At 43.1% G+C, this 12,055-nt stretch overlaps 1 protein-coding gene across 24 annotated transcripts in view; it reads left to right on the forward strand.

The window, feature by feature from the left end:
* Positions 1 to 12,055, forward strand: part of Kcnma1 (potassium calcium-activated channel subfamily M alpha 1) — a 707,058-nt gene that overhangs the window by 479,109 nt on the left and 215,894 nt on the right. For all 24 annotated transcript variants that reach the window (XM_051174773.1, XM_051174774.1, XM_051174776.1 and 21 more), the window contains exons 7-9: positions 2,107 to 2,182; positions 3,993 to 4,163; positions 5,650 to 5,741. In XM_051174773.1, coding sequence (XP_051030730.1) covers positions 2,107 to 2,182; positions 3,993 to 4,163; positions 5,650 to 5,741 — 339 coding nt within the window. The remainder of the gene's footprint in view (positions 1 to 2,106; positions 2,183 to 3,992; positions 4,164 to 5,649; positions 5,742 to 12,055) is intronic.

Raw genomic sequence — 12,055 nt, forward strand, 5'->3', positions numbered from 1 at the left:
GAGGTATCTGGAAAAGGTTGGAAGGTCAGGATCTAGCACAAGCATGTTTGTCCTCAAGAGTGCCAACTTCAAACCATGGCATCTTGAGCCACAGAGCTAACCACATCAGGCCATAGATTAGACAGACCTGACCAATTATGAGCTCTCAGGGAACATTCTGGATATGAGCCATTTATGTTGTGTAACAAAACCCACCTCCAGAATGACTGGGTCCAAGAGGGAATGGCTAACGCTAATTAGGCATGTCTGCACCCAGGCATTCAGCTTCCTTCCTCGGGATTCTACCTCTCTCTCCATCTTTTTTTGGGGTCCTGTTTTTAGGAGGACTTTTGTAGGGTAGGTTATTCAAAGCTTGTATGTGAGAAGGGCTAGAACTCTCTTCCACAGAGTTCCTGTAAAGCATGTCTGATAGGCCTGTCTACTTTGGACTTCTTAGTAAAGGTAGGAGTTCTTGAGTGAAACCCTTGTCTCCTAGGTCAGGGTCTGTGGGGAGATGTATGTCCTTAGGAAAAGGCAATGAACAAATCACAGGGTGACAGAAAAGAAGGCCCCCAGCTTCCTATACTGTTTGCCCAAGTTACTTTCATGCAGCCTACCACTTAAAAACTGAATCCCAGGCAAGCTAAATACATTCTCTAAGCCTCTGTTTCCTAGGTGGTGCGTGACAGTAGTGTTAGCACCTACTGCCTGCATTAAAGTAAAGGGTGAGACTTTGAAGAAGGCCAAGGACTCAATGAAATTTTTAACACATAACACGACTTCGGCAAATAGCAGGAATTACAAAGAATAATTCTGCAGATGACCAAGATGCACAGAATGGGCAGTCTGTTGCTTTCTTGGCAAGTGGTTTCAGACTAGGAGGATGGAGTCCCACCACACCTCAAAAGGTCAGTCTCAGGCACAGCTTTGGAAGCACTTACTCATTCTGCTCCTGGGCTCTCAGAATCTACTCCAGGCAAACAGAGACCGTGGATGCCTTTCTTCAGTGACATAAGTGTAAGTGAAGGAAAGCTCCATGCTTGACCCAGGACAAATGACTACAATCTCTGTTGGGGAGGCCTCCCTTGCAAAACCCTGGACCGCCTAATAGACCATAGGCTCTATCCTGTTCTTTTCACTATAAATTCAAGGTCCAAATTCCAGCAGCCATTGATGAAGTTATTCTAATTGACACGACACTGTGGCTATGGTGTAAAGGATCCAAAAGTGAACACAATGGATCCAGTTCCATTTCTAGCTGTGTAGCTTACTGAGTAAAACTGGCGAGTTTCCTAACACCCCTGTTGGTCTCAAAGGGTCCTATGAAGATTGAGTCAGTTACATCTAACACTCAACATGGAGGTTCATGGGTTGAGCACTACATACATACTGTGAAAGCCTCATATGTCACCATTATTAACTTTTTGAGCTCTTAGAATGTAGGTAATGTCACCCAAGGGAAAGAGATGGGCGGAAAACGGGCAGTGGTGTCTTAGATAAGTTGCCCAAAGTGAGGGCTAGCATCTCCAGGGGCTGTATTGGGCCAGGAGGTAAAAGATAAGAGTTCTTTTCTGCAAGATGAAAATGATAGAAACTTCACTAAGCATAATCTCAGGACAACTGGAGTCATTTAAATAAGGATTGTATGTTAGATCCTGTTGCTGAGTTGAGTTCTCTTAGATACAACAGAGTCATAAATCTAATGCATGGTGTCCTCTCTGAGGAGCTGAATGCTGCAGTGATTACAGGTTGTACTGTGATGTCCACAACACAGTGGCTCAAACAAAGCATAAAAATGTAAGTGGAAAGAAGAGACACATTGAAGAAAACAAGGCAGAATATTCAGAGATACTGAAGATGTGGGAAATGTCAACGAAGTGAAGGACACACAAAGTTTATTTGCTCTTCTTTTTTGTATGTTTGGATAATTTTGTTTTAGAGAAAAGTTAAGATTTAATGAAGTTTGAGAGGGCTGAGTCCAACTGTGACTTTTCCAACAGACTCTGTTGAGCCCTTCGCTCCTGATCAAGCAGGGGACCTTTTGACACCATCAGGCTGTTCCCAGAGGGTCTCCTTTCTGTAACTTGGGCCTCTTTTTTTTTTTTTTTTTTTGTCTCCTTTGCACAGCAATTCCATCAAGCTGGTGAATCTGCTCTCCATATTTATCAGCACTTGGCTGACAGCAGCTGGATTCATCCACTTGGTAAGTAGCTTTGAAGACTATGCCTTCCTGGCTGGCCTGGAGCAGGCCCTTGCTGAGTCATTTTATTACTTAACATTTGTTTCTTTGAAGAGAGAAAAGTTTGGTTGTAGATACAGGAAAGAGGGACAAACCATACAATTTTCAGAATTATTTACCCTCTACTTCCCCACAAACTAGTTCCAAATGATCCATAATGTTCACACGATCGACCTGTATTGTCCAGCTTTATCTGTATTGCTTCAAGGAGACTTGTAGTTTTCATTCTGTATGCAATAACTGCAGACAGCCACAAGATGGCAGTGTTTCCACAGCAAATGCAAAGAAAAAGTCTCGCACCAATGCTCAGTTTGAACCACATAAGCTCTTTGTAAACAACAATTCAGATCCCTGGATCTGTCTCTACTTCTCTCTCACAAAAAGTTGCCTTTGTTTCTTTTACTTGATGACTGGTCAAGTTGTTTCAAACCTTGAAAATATTATTATTGTTATTATTTTTAATTGAAGACTCTTTGAATGCTATTACTAAGCTAACCCTTCTCATTGACAGCCCCAGGATGATTTTTTTCTTGCCTGCTTTCAGAAAGCATAGTTACTGTTAAAGCACATTTCATATGCACATAAACTGTTACAACTGGAAGGAGCCCCATCAGACTATAAAACTTGGAATAAAAGACCTTGTCTCCATCAGCTGTTAAACTAGATAATTGGGGATTTCACATGAGGTTTTAAAGAATATATGTGTTTATTTTAAATTGTGTGTATGCCTGTGTGTCTGTATAGGGATATGCTCACATATGTGGGTGTGCCAATGGAGGCAAGAAGAGGGTTTTAAATCTTTAAATCTAAGAAGAGCTATAGTTACAGGAGATTGCAGACTGCCAGAAGTGAATGCCGAGACCTGAACTCTGGTCCTCTGTACGAGTAGTGTATGTTCTTAACCACCGAGTCCAGTCCCTATGCAACTATTTATACTGCTGGCAGTCTAGTCAAATCTCACCCTTTGTCATCCTAATTGCTGCTGAAGCCAATTGCTAAAAGCAGTCTGCATTTCCAGGCTCAGGTTTCCTAAATCCAGCTGAACACCCACTGCCTGCTCCCTGCTGGGTTCCAGCTACACTCACAGGGTTGAGTAGCTATGCAGACCCCAGGAACTCTGCAGCCCTAGTTGAACCTAATAATAGCCATTTACCAAAAATCTGCAGGGCATTTGGTCTAGAGATTGTGTGATGCAATTCCCAAGAGTTCACACTTCTTGTTCCAGAGGAAGGTCCCCGAGTTGCAAGTGCAGAATTGCCAGTGGGCTTCTGCAAAGAAAGCTACTGAAGCCTCAGAAGAGGACATGATGTTTGGGGTTCTGACAGAGCCTGGTGTCCTTAGTTATAATAATGAAAAGAAGTGTGGGGCTCTTTGTGGCAGGTCTAGGATATTAGCAGATATTCCCAGGGGAAAGATGGAAAGAGCTGTCTCACCTCTGCCTTCAAGAGAATTCTATAAAAAAGGTCAGAGCATCAGGACTTTGTGCAGGAAAGCGCGTCAGGGACGTTTCTACCAATCTCCTCTCCTTGGTGCCCCAGTCAGTCAGAGAGCATTCCCTGTTGCTATATCTATTTCTTCTTCTCTAGTACCAGCTGAGGGTTTCTGGGGCATGACTCCTCAGTGACTAGTGCAGGGAATCATCTATCCTGTACTGAGAATAGGAAGCTTATGCAAAAACAGCCCTCTGGAGCCTTGGGCTTCCTGACTTCTATATACAGTACAAATGTACACCTGATACATTTCTTTTCTCCCCACCCCCATCCTCTTGCTGTAGGTGGAGAATTCAGGGGACCCATGGGAAAATTTCCAAAACAACCAGGCACTTACGTACTGGGAATGTGTCTACTTACTAATGGTCACAATGTCTACAGTGGGCTACGGGGATGTTTATGCAAAAACTACGCTTGGACGTCTCTTCATGGTCTTCTTCATTCTCGGGGGACTGGTAAAAAAACCCTCTTTCTTATTATGTCCATTTTAATGGTTTTTAATATTTGCTACTACCCACTTCCTTAGACTTTGTGTTTTTTATGTGTTCTGCACTGGAAGCAAGTAACCTCACTAGTGCAACCGACCAGGCAAGCTAAATCCAAACACTATGGCGACTTTGTTGTGTATTTCTTTAGTGTTATGCTTATCCCTCAGACCCAGGTATAATGTCCTCATTGGGGCAGCCACATAGCTAGGAGCAAACCTAATTATCTAGAGATAGATGCTATTAATAAATGAGAGTGTCCGTTAGTAGTGGAATTCAGATATAGTTGCTGCTGTTGACTCTGATAGATGATGCTATCCAGACTCTAGACAGATGGCGGTTTCAAGAGTTCCCCTCTCCCTTATGTTCCTCTGAAAAGTTCCAACAAACACTGTGGCTGGCACCTTCCCTAAAGAGCAGTGTCCCTTCATTTAGGACATGTCATTATTGTTAGAACCATGACTATGTTCAAAGTCCACTCCATTTCTCTCGCTGAAATTAGCTTCACTGGTCCCTATGTAGTAAGAGGCCATTGCATATGCTGTAATTCCAGGGAATGGCAATACATCAGCAGTTGCTCCACTTTGTCTTTCAAAGTAGCTCATAATAGAGTATGATTTTTTTTCTGGGTATGAGGTAAGTGGTTAAGATACTAGTCCACATGCAGCTGTCACATATGTGCACTGCACACGCATTTATATGAAGCAATGCATACATTTCTGTCTTCTGTATGCATAGGACATATACATTTTGAAAATGTATATAAATGTGTGTGGTGGTGGACATTAACACCATTTCTGCAGGTCCCATAGATAAGGAAACCCCATTATCCAGCCACAGAACAGTTTTTGTTGGGCAAAACATGGCAGTTTCGTGTCTCCTTGCTATCCTCTCCTCTTGTATGATTTCCAAAATTGACCTCTTCTGCTTTTTAGTCATTTTAATTGAACATGCTTATTTGTAATCTTCTTTTAGTATTAGTGCCTTTAGCCACTCATAAAAATATTCTCCTTTGAGTGTTATTTGAGAGGGTTTTTCTGACAAAAATATGTGTGTGTGTGTGTGTGTGTGTGTGTGTGTGTGTGTGTGTGTGTGTGTGTGTGTGCAGGCGCATGCATGCATGGGTGTGCTTTCCACCAGTCTACAAGCCTCTAGGCTACTTTCCTTCAGGAAGAAGACAGTAGCTCATTTACTCTGGTCTCATTTGCATTTTTCTTGCCCATGATTTGTTGTTGTCTTCTAGACCGCTAGGTCCACTCCTGTTTGTTTCATGTCCTGCATTTTCAGGAGCTTTCCCCTTTGTCCTGTTATTTTTGTATAATCCAACATGAGAATACGCACCTTCACAGGTCTAATCCTTTTGTGTTTTCAGATCTTAGTATTCCCCCTCTGAAAAGGTCACCCTTTCTTTGGCCTGTCTTTTTAGTCTCTCTTCTGTCTCCCCTCTTCTCCTTAGGCCATGTTTGCCAGCTACGTCCCTGAAATCATAGAGTTAATAGGAAACCGCAAGAAATACGGGGGCTCCTATAGCGCGGTTAGTGGAAGAAAGTAAGTATGCCAAGAGGTTTCGCGGCCTCCGTGGCCGGCATAGGAGCCTCTCTGCATGCCATTTCTGTTTGGCTCTTGTTTCTTTGTCTCATGCATGTAGGCAATGTTTGCCCGCTACGTGCCCGAAATTGCTGCTCTCATCCTGAATCGGAATAAATTCGGCGGGACTTTTAACAAACATGGAGGCAGAAAGTAAGTCAGTCGTACCAGAGGAGATGTGCTTGAGTGACTTGTAGGGTCCCTGCACCTGTGACATTGGATCATGCCCCTCCCCACACCATGCCCACTTGTTTAATGAGGGAGAGTGTGCTTTTGTCGTGGCATGGTTTGAAAGCACAGGAGATGGCTGATCCAAGAGATGACTGAATTTTTTTAAAGGGGTCCATGTGCACCTGGGACTATATTTTCTACCCTAATCCTTATCATACAAACAAAGCTCATTTCCTGAGTAGGTGAAGTAATCAAATTCTGGTCCCTCTGACTGAGGTGGCATCATTCCCAGGTAGATTTGGTACATGTACTAATGTGGGCTAGAACTGTAGCATAGGTCCATCTTCCCAGGTGGAATGCCTGTGACCACCAGGAAACACATTCTTCTCTGAACCAGTAATTTCCTCACCTTGTTGTTAATTGGCACAGTGGGAATGCCTCCTGGTCAGGGCATGTCACAGTTGTGCTGTGTCAGTGCCACAGGCATGTTTGAGTTCCCAAACATGAAGGTTTCCTTCTTTGGGAACTGTATCAGTTTGTGCTTGGGTCATTTTATCAGCATCAGTATCAGGGCATGGGTCCAGGAGGGACTAGGAGTTTTATTACAATGCTGATGTCAGGGGGCCATCTCAACAGAGAAGTCTTAGTGGGAAGAGATGGGGTGGCTACAACTGCCTCCAAAAGTCAATAAGTGCTTGGTTTGAAAGCTTTCAGAAGGCCATTCTGCTTTGTTTTTATTACAGGGCCTGGCATTCATAGAATGAAATGGCCACACATTCTGTGTACACCTAGAAGAATGTGCACTGACTTATATCCTAGACACTGCCATTCACTTCTGTATTAAAATGGGGACACCTGTTCCATTCATGCCCATCCCCCATCCCCCCATCATGGAGCTCTTTTATCCTGTTACTTATTCTTACTTATTGTCACATTATTAGATTAGTTTGGTGTTTCAGAGAACCAGAATGGCCTATAGGACATGCCCCCCCCCCATCTCCATGGCTGCCCATCCTATCTTGCCAGTTGGCCCTGCTGGATGGAGCTCAGGGAGTTTCTCTATGATTACTGAATCCAATACATCCTGAGCCCAGGTGTCTAGTCCTCTGTTCAGAAAATGAGGAGGTGGAGAAAAAGCTCATTTCCTTGAACTACTCACAGGACAGCAGTTTCCTCTCATGGACACAAAGGACAATTGGAAAGGAGGCCAGTTGGCATCTTCTCAGGAAGGCAGCTCATCTCCCCATCTCCCCCCCCCCCATAGGCCTCTCCCCTTCCTATTATCTTAACAGTCCTGGATAAGGTTAGAATCAAGCTGTCCTGAAGTCTGGTCCATTGATTGGTTCCAAAAGGCCAAATAAGCCCAAAGATTCCCCCTCCATCATTTATCTCCAGCCAAGAGGAAAACAGCCTCCTAATTCAGTGTGCCTTTGAGATATGTACAGGTCTCTGTACAATGGATGGTATTTTGAGAGTCCCAGGCCCTCATTATAGCTGTCCCAGCCCACTGGTCTCAGTCAGCATCTCCTTATCCCTGTCCCCAATCAAGTCAATAAAGTCAATGGCTTTGAAATCTAAGTTGAAAGTATTTCTTGATTCTCATTCCAGGTGGATTTTTTTTTTCTTCAGAACAGTTTTGTGACCCAATATGGGTGGGCTGTTGGCTGACAAATTTTGCTGATGGGTGGCCAAAATGAGGCCCTAAGACCAGTACTCAGTGGTCTGCTGTGGTCTGATCTGGTCAGGGTTAAAGTCTGGCATGTCCACCCAAAGCCCCACCTGCTGAGAGCTTTAGATCACAGAGCGCCTCCAGTCTCATTCTGGCTCTGTAATCGTTTATCACTGCTTTTAGCCTGATTCCCCCTCCTCCCTCTTTTTCTTGCCCCTTTATGAAAATGCACTTTGCTTTTAACATTCTCTTTTGGGTCTCCAATGTCCCCAGACCCTTCGGGGATATGGGGATATAAGGTATGTCCTGTCATCAACACCAGGGCTGTTCCCTTTACTTTATGCATTGTTTCCTGGTTCAAAAGCTAATTACCAAGTAGTTTAAAGAAGCCCTTGGTCACTTAGATCTTTCATCAGAAAATATAAGCTTGGGAAAGGAATGGTAATAAAGGGCCATTAGCACCCTTTGTTTGATGTTGTTTTTCCAGTCAGTAGAACAAGATTGATGAAATGTTATGTTTGGCCAAAATTTGAGTTTTCATTTGGAATTCAGTGTTGAGAGAATGGGCTGTCAGAATCAATAAGTTTCCTTTCGCTTGGGATATGGGCATGTGGTAGTAATTAGCAATATAAGGTCTTTACTTGAGCAACGAAGCATGGATTCTGGCAGCAAACATAATGAGAAACTACAGTTGTTCTATTTCGAATGTCAAAAAGTTTCCAGATAAAATTAAATGCATTTGCAAAAGGAAGGGGGCTTAACTTTGTTGAGAGCTGGAGTTTAGACTCTTAAAAAAAGCAGACAGCACTTTGAGTTTTTGTGCATGTAAAAATGCATGGGCTGTTCCCATCCACACATGTTGTATACATGCTACTCTCCAAGACTGTATTCAGCTGATGCCTATAAAACAACTAAATGTATACATAGTCAAGAGATCTTTTGGTATGTGCATATTTTATTCAGAAGTAACCACTCACAACTTGTCAGACAACTGAAGGTACCGGAACTGCTAAGAGACAGAAATCTGAAATCCAAAGATTATTCAGAATAGAAATATAAGTATGTTTATTTAAGTAATTGCATTTAGTAATTATATTAAGCAGGTATATTTATCTAAGTGATAATTAAGTGGAAAAACTTGGGGCTTGGAGAATACAGAAACCACATATGGGATATTGGGGAATATGGAGGTTTCCTTGGCGCCTCCTTGTGAATTTTAATCAATGTGTTTGGCACAATATAATAATTGCTGTTGCATTCCCAAAACTTCCTCCCCATCCACATGGAGTCAAAAGCCTGGCAAGGCCTTTTCATTAGTCATCACACCCCAAGTCATCCATCCCAGCACTCGGTACAGATACCTGTAAATGTGCCAACTCTCACGTAACTTATTTGGGATTCCTAAGAATAGGCTTGAATGTTAACCACTGAAGGGTTCAATCAGGGACTGAGAAAGTTATCCAAGTTGGGAATATTGGAGACAATTAGCTTCTTGGGTTGAGACTCTAAATCTCATTCAATATATTAGCCCTCCTACAGCCGAGTCTGCCTCCTCGAGGCTTTTCACTCTGACCCCTTCTCTTCATATACAATGAAAGCAGCTCTGCGATGGTGGAGGCATGGGTGACACTGAGAATCCCATGGCCTTGGGGTCCTTGGTTTACCATCTTCCTCCTCCCATAGCCTCTTGCAGTTTTCCCCAGAGGTTTCCTCTCCGAGTGTAATTCATTCTCCTCCTGGTTAGTTTATAAGAACTGACAAGATCATGGTCCAAGGTCATATAGCCAAGGGCCATGGAAAATAATTGGCCACAGAGAGGAATCTGTCAGCTGTAACCCCTGGACAGAGACAGCACAGCTGGGGAGCCATCCAGGCCTTGCATTTTCCATGATGTGGTTTAGTGGCCCGAAATTGAGGTAGCCCTGACCCAGGGATTTGGGAGAGAGAGAATAGGATGGGTTTAGATAACTCTACCGATTTTTGGTAGCCAAATGCTGAGAGAACATGTGGAGAAGAATGAATATTAAAAGACAAGGGGTGGGCAAAAGGAGAACAGGAAACTGAATGTAATTAGCATGGAAGAAAAATCTCATGGTGACATCCCCGTTCTAGAGTGGGCCATGATTATTACAGTTAAACGATATCTCGCTCCACTGTAAAAAGCCATTGAAACCCCAGTGCTAAGTGTTTTATTAGGCAACTTTTGGCATCCTTAGGTTGGACTATCTTGAGATCTTGTGACCATTCATGATATCCTGGAGATAACAGTGAATTTATTCAAGGGGTTTATGTGTACTTGGCATCATATTTTCTACTCTTATCTGGACCCAGTATTCCAAGGATGCCAAGAATCACTGTTATCTCCTTTACAACTCACCTGGTCATTGCTCTTGGTCCAGGAGGCTCAGGGCCATTTGCATCTCCTTCTGGTTTCTTATGATTGGGTCCTAATTTAGTTGTGTCTTTGCTCTTCTCACTCATGAGCTTTCCTCCTTGCTGAGACCCTGCTCTGGGCTTCCTTCTGCCTACTCCTCTGTGCCAGGCATTGAGGACAGATACATTCCAGCATACCCATTGAATCCTCCAGCTGTACCACAGTTCTGTCATTCTCTTTCAAGCTCCATGCTATCTGACCGCCTAAATGGTTGGGAATTTCAGCTCGAAAGCTTACTTAAACCTGCCTCAGTTTCTAGAAAATCATTCTACAATGCTGTGGTTACTCTCCTGCTTGGCATCCAGTGTGCAGCAGTGGGATTTAGGTTGATTCATATGGTGTTAACTTGGCCTGATGCCGTGGGCCTGCTTTCCTTTCCTGTTTACTGGGGTCTCGGGTGACACTCACTCTCACTTCTCCCAGGGCTAGGCAGGGTGGAGCCCTCTTGGGAGGGATATTTCCTATAGGATGTCATTTACGATTTCTCTGTGTCAGACATAGCCCAGGTTGAAACGGGACTGAAGTCTTGTATTTTACACAATCTTTGATCCCTTGTCAGGAAAGCCATTGAACACTCTCCTCTCATAGCCCATGTGACTCCCCAGCAATATTTAGAATTCCTAGATTTTAAAAACCATAAATTAGCAAATCATCAACATATCACTGGGAAGTTTCATCTGGTAGCGATTCTAGTCAGAAGGAAACATGGGCCCTAATAACTGATTTTCACAAAGATACAAAGAATTGTAGACAGACAGATACAGTAAATAGGAAGACAAATAGATAATTCAAGCTGACAGACCATCTTGAACTGATTAAGCATTCTGCTTTGATTAGCATTAAACTTTTTGGGAAAGGGGACAAAAGAAAAAGAAATGAGATTGCCCTAATACTTTGGGAAAATGAGCCCTGGTGACTTCTGAAATTGGGTACCAAGAGGCAGACCCAAAGCATTTGTCATTAGATATATGATGTAGTGCACCAAGTAGTCCTTTCCAATGGCAGGGGTCTTGGTGGGTGTGGATGTGATGCTTTTTCTTGGCATCTTTAGTCCCTTTCAAACTTGGATGTCTCCTGAGAAGCAATGTGGCTGCATAGTCAATCAATCTCCCCCAATGCTGGTGGGATGAAGGTGTGCCCCCTGCCCCCTTTCCCTGCTGTCTTTCTTCCCTTCCACACACTTATCAAAATGTTCCACCTATTGTTCTCCAAACAAGAATAGAAATATAGGTGGGAGATGAACTGAGTACCAAAAAAAAAAAAAAAAAAAAAAAAAAAAAAAATCCATCGTCAAGCCTAGACTTTTGCTTTCAAATATTCTTGCTTCCATTTACAAAGGAATCCTGATTATGACTTTTCTAATTATAATCCCTAAAGATTCTTTCTGCTCAGCCTCATGTTTGATAGATGTAAGCATCCGAGACCAAGTTGCACCCCATTTTCTGTCTTCCTGCCATGCCATTCGTGCTGATAGACATCTTTCCAGAGTGTGACAGGCAGTTCCTCATAGATTTGGGGTTCATTCCACCACTGCTGTCACCATGCTCTGAAAATAAAACAGCAAACTTTCTAACTGGCCAAGCCTAGTGTCTCTCTATATTAAAATATTATAGAAGCCAAATGCAGCGTGAAAGTTGTGGAAATCTGATTCCTTGCTGTCAGGGTTGAGACAGTACTGGTATTGCACAGCAATACCCTGCTCCTTCCCCCACAAGTGTGGAGACTTACTCTGAATATGGGTACCAGTTGTCAGTAAGCATCATCTTCTCCCCCTCTGCTGTGCCATTCCAATGAGGAGACATGGAGGCTGATCAGAGATACACGTAAGACATTCTAAGAAGGTTTATGATGTCTTTTTTTTTTTTTAACCAATGCCAAAGGGTCATGCCAGCTTGCATATAAAACAGATTTAGGAAAACACCCATTCCAACACATTGGCTCAACAATTATTCAAACCCTACTGTGAGCCAGGAACTGTGCTGGGCTCTGTGGTTAAAAGAA

The sequence above is a fragment of the Phodopus roborovskii genome, unplaced genomic scaffold (assembly GCF_943737965.1).
Source record: "Phodopus roborovskii unplaced genomic scaffold, PHOROB, whole genome shotgun sequence".
In the NCBI taxonomy this organism is placed as follows: domain Eukaryota; kingdom Metazoa; phylum Chordata; class Mammalia; order Rodentia; family Cricetidae; genus Phodopus; species Phodopus roborovskii.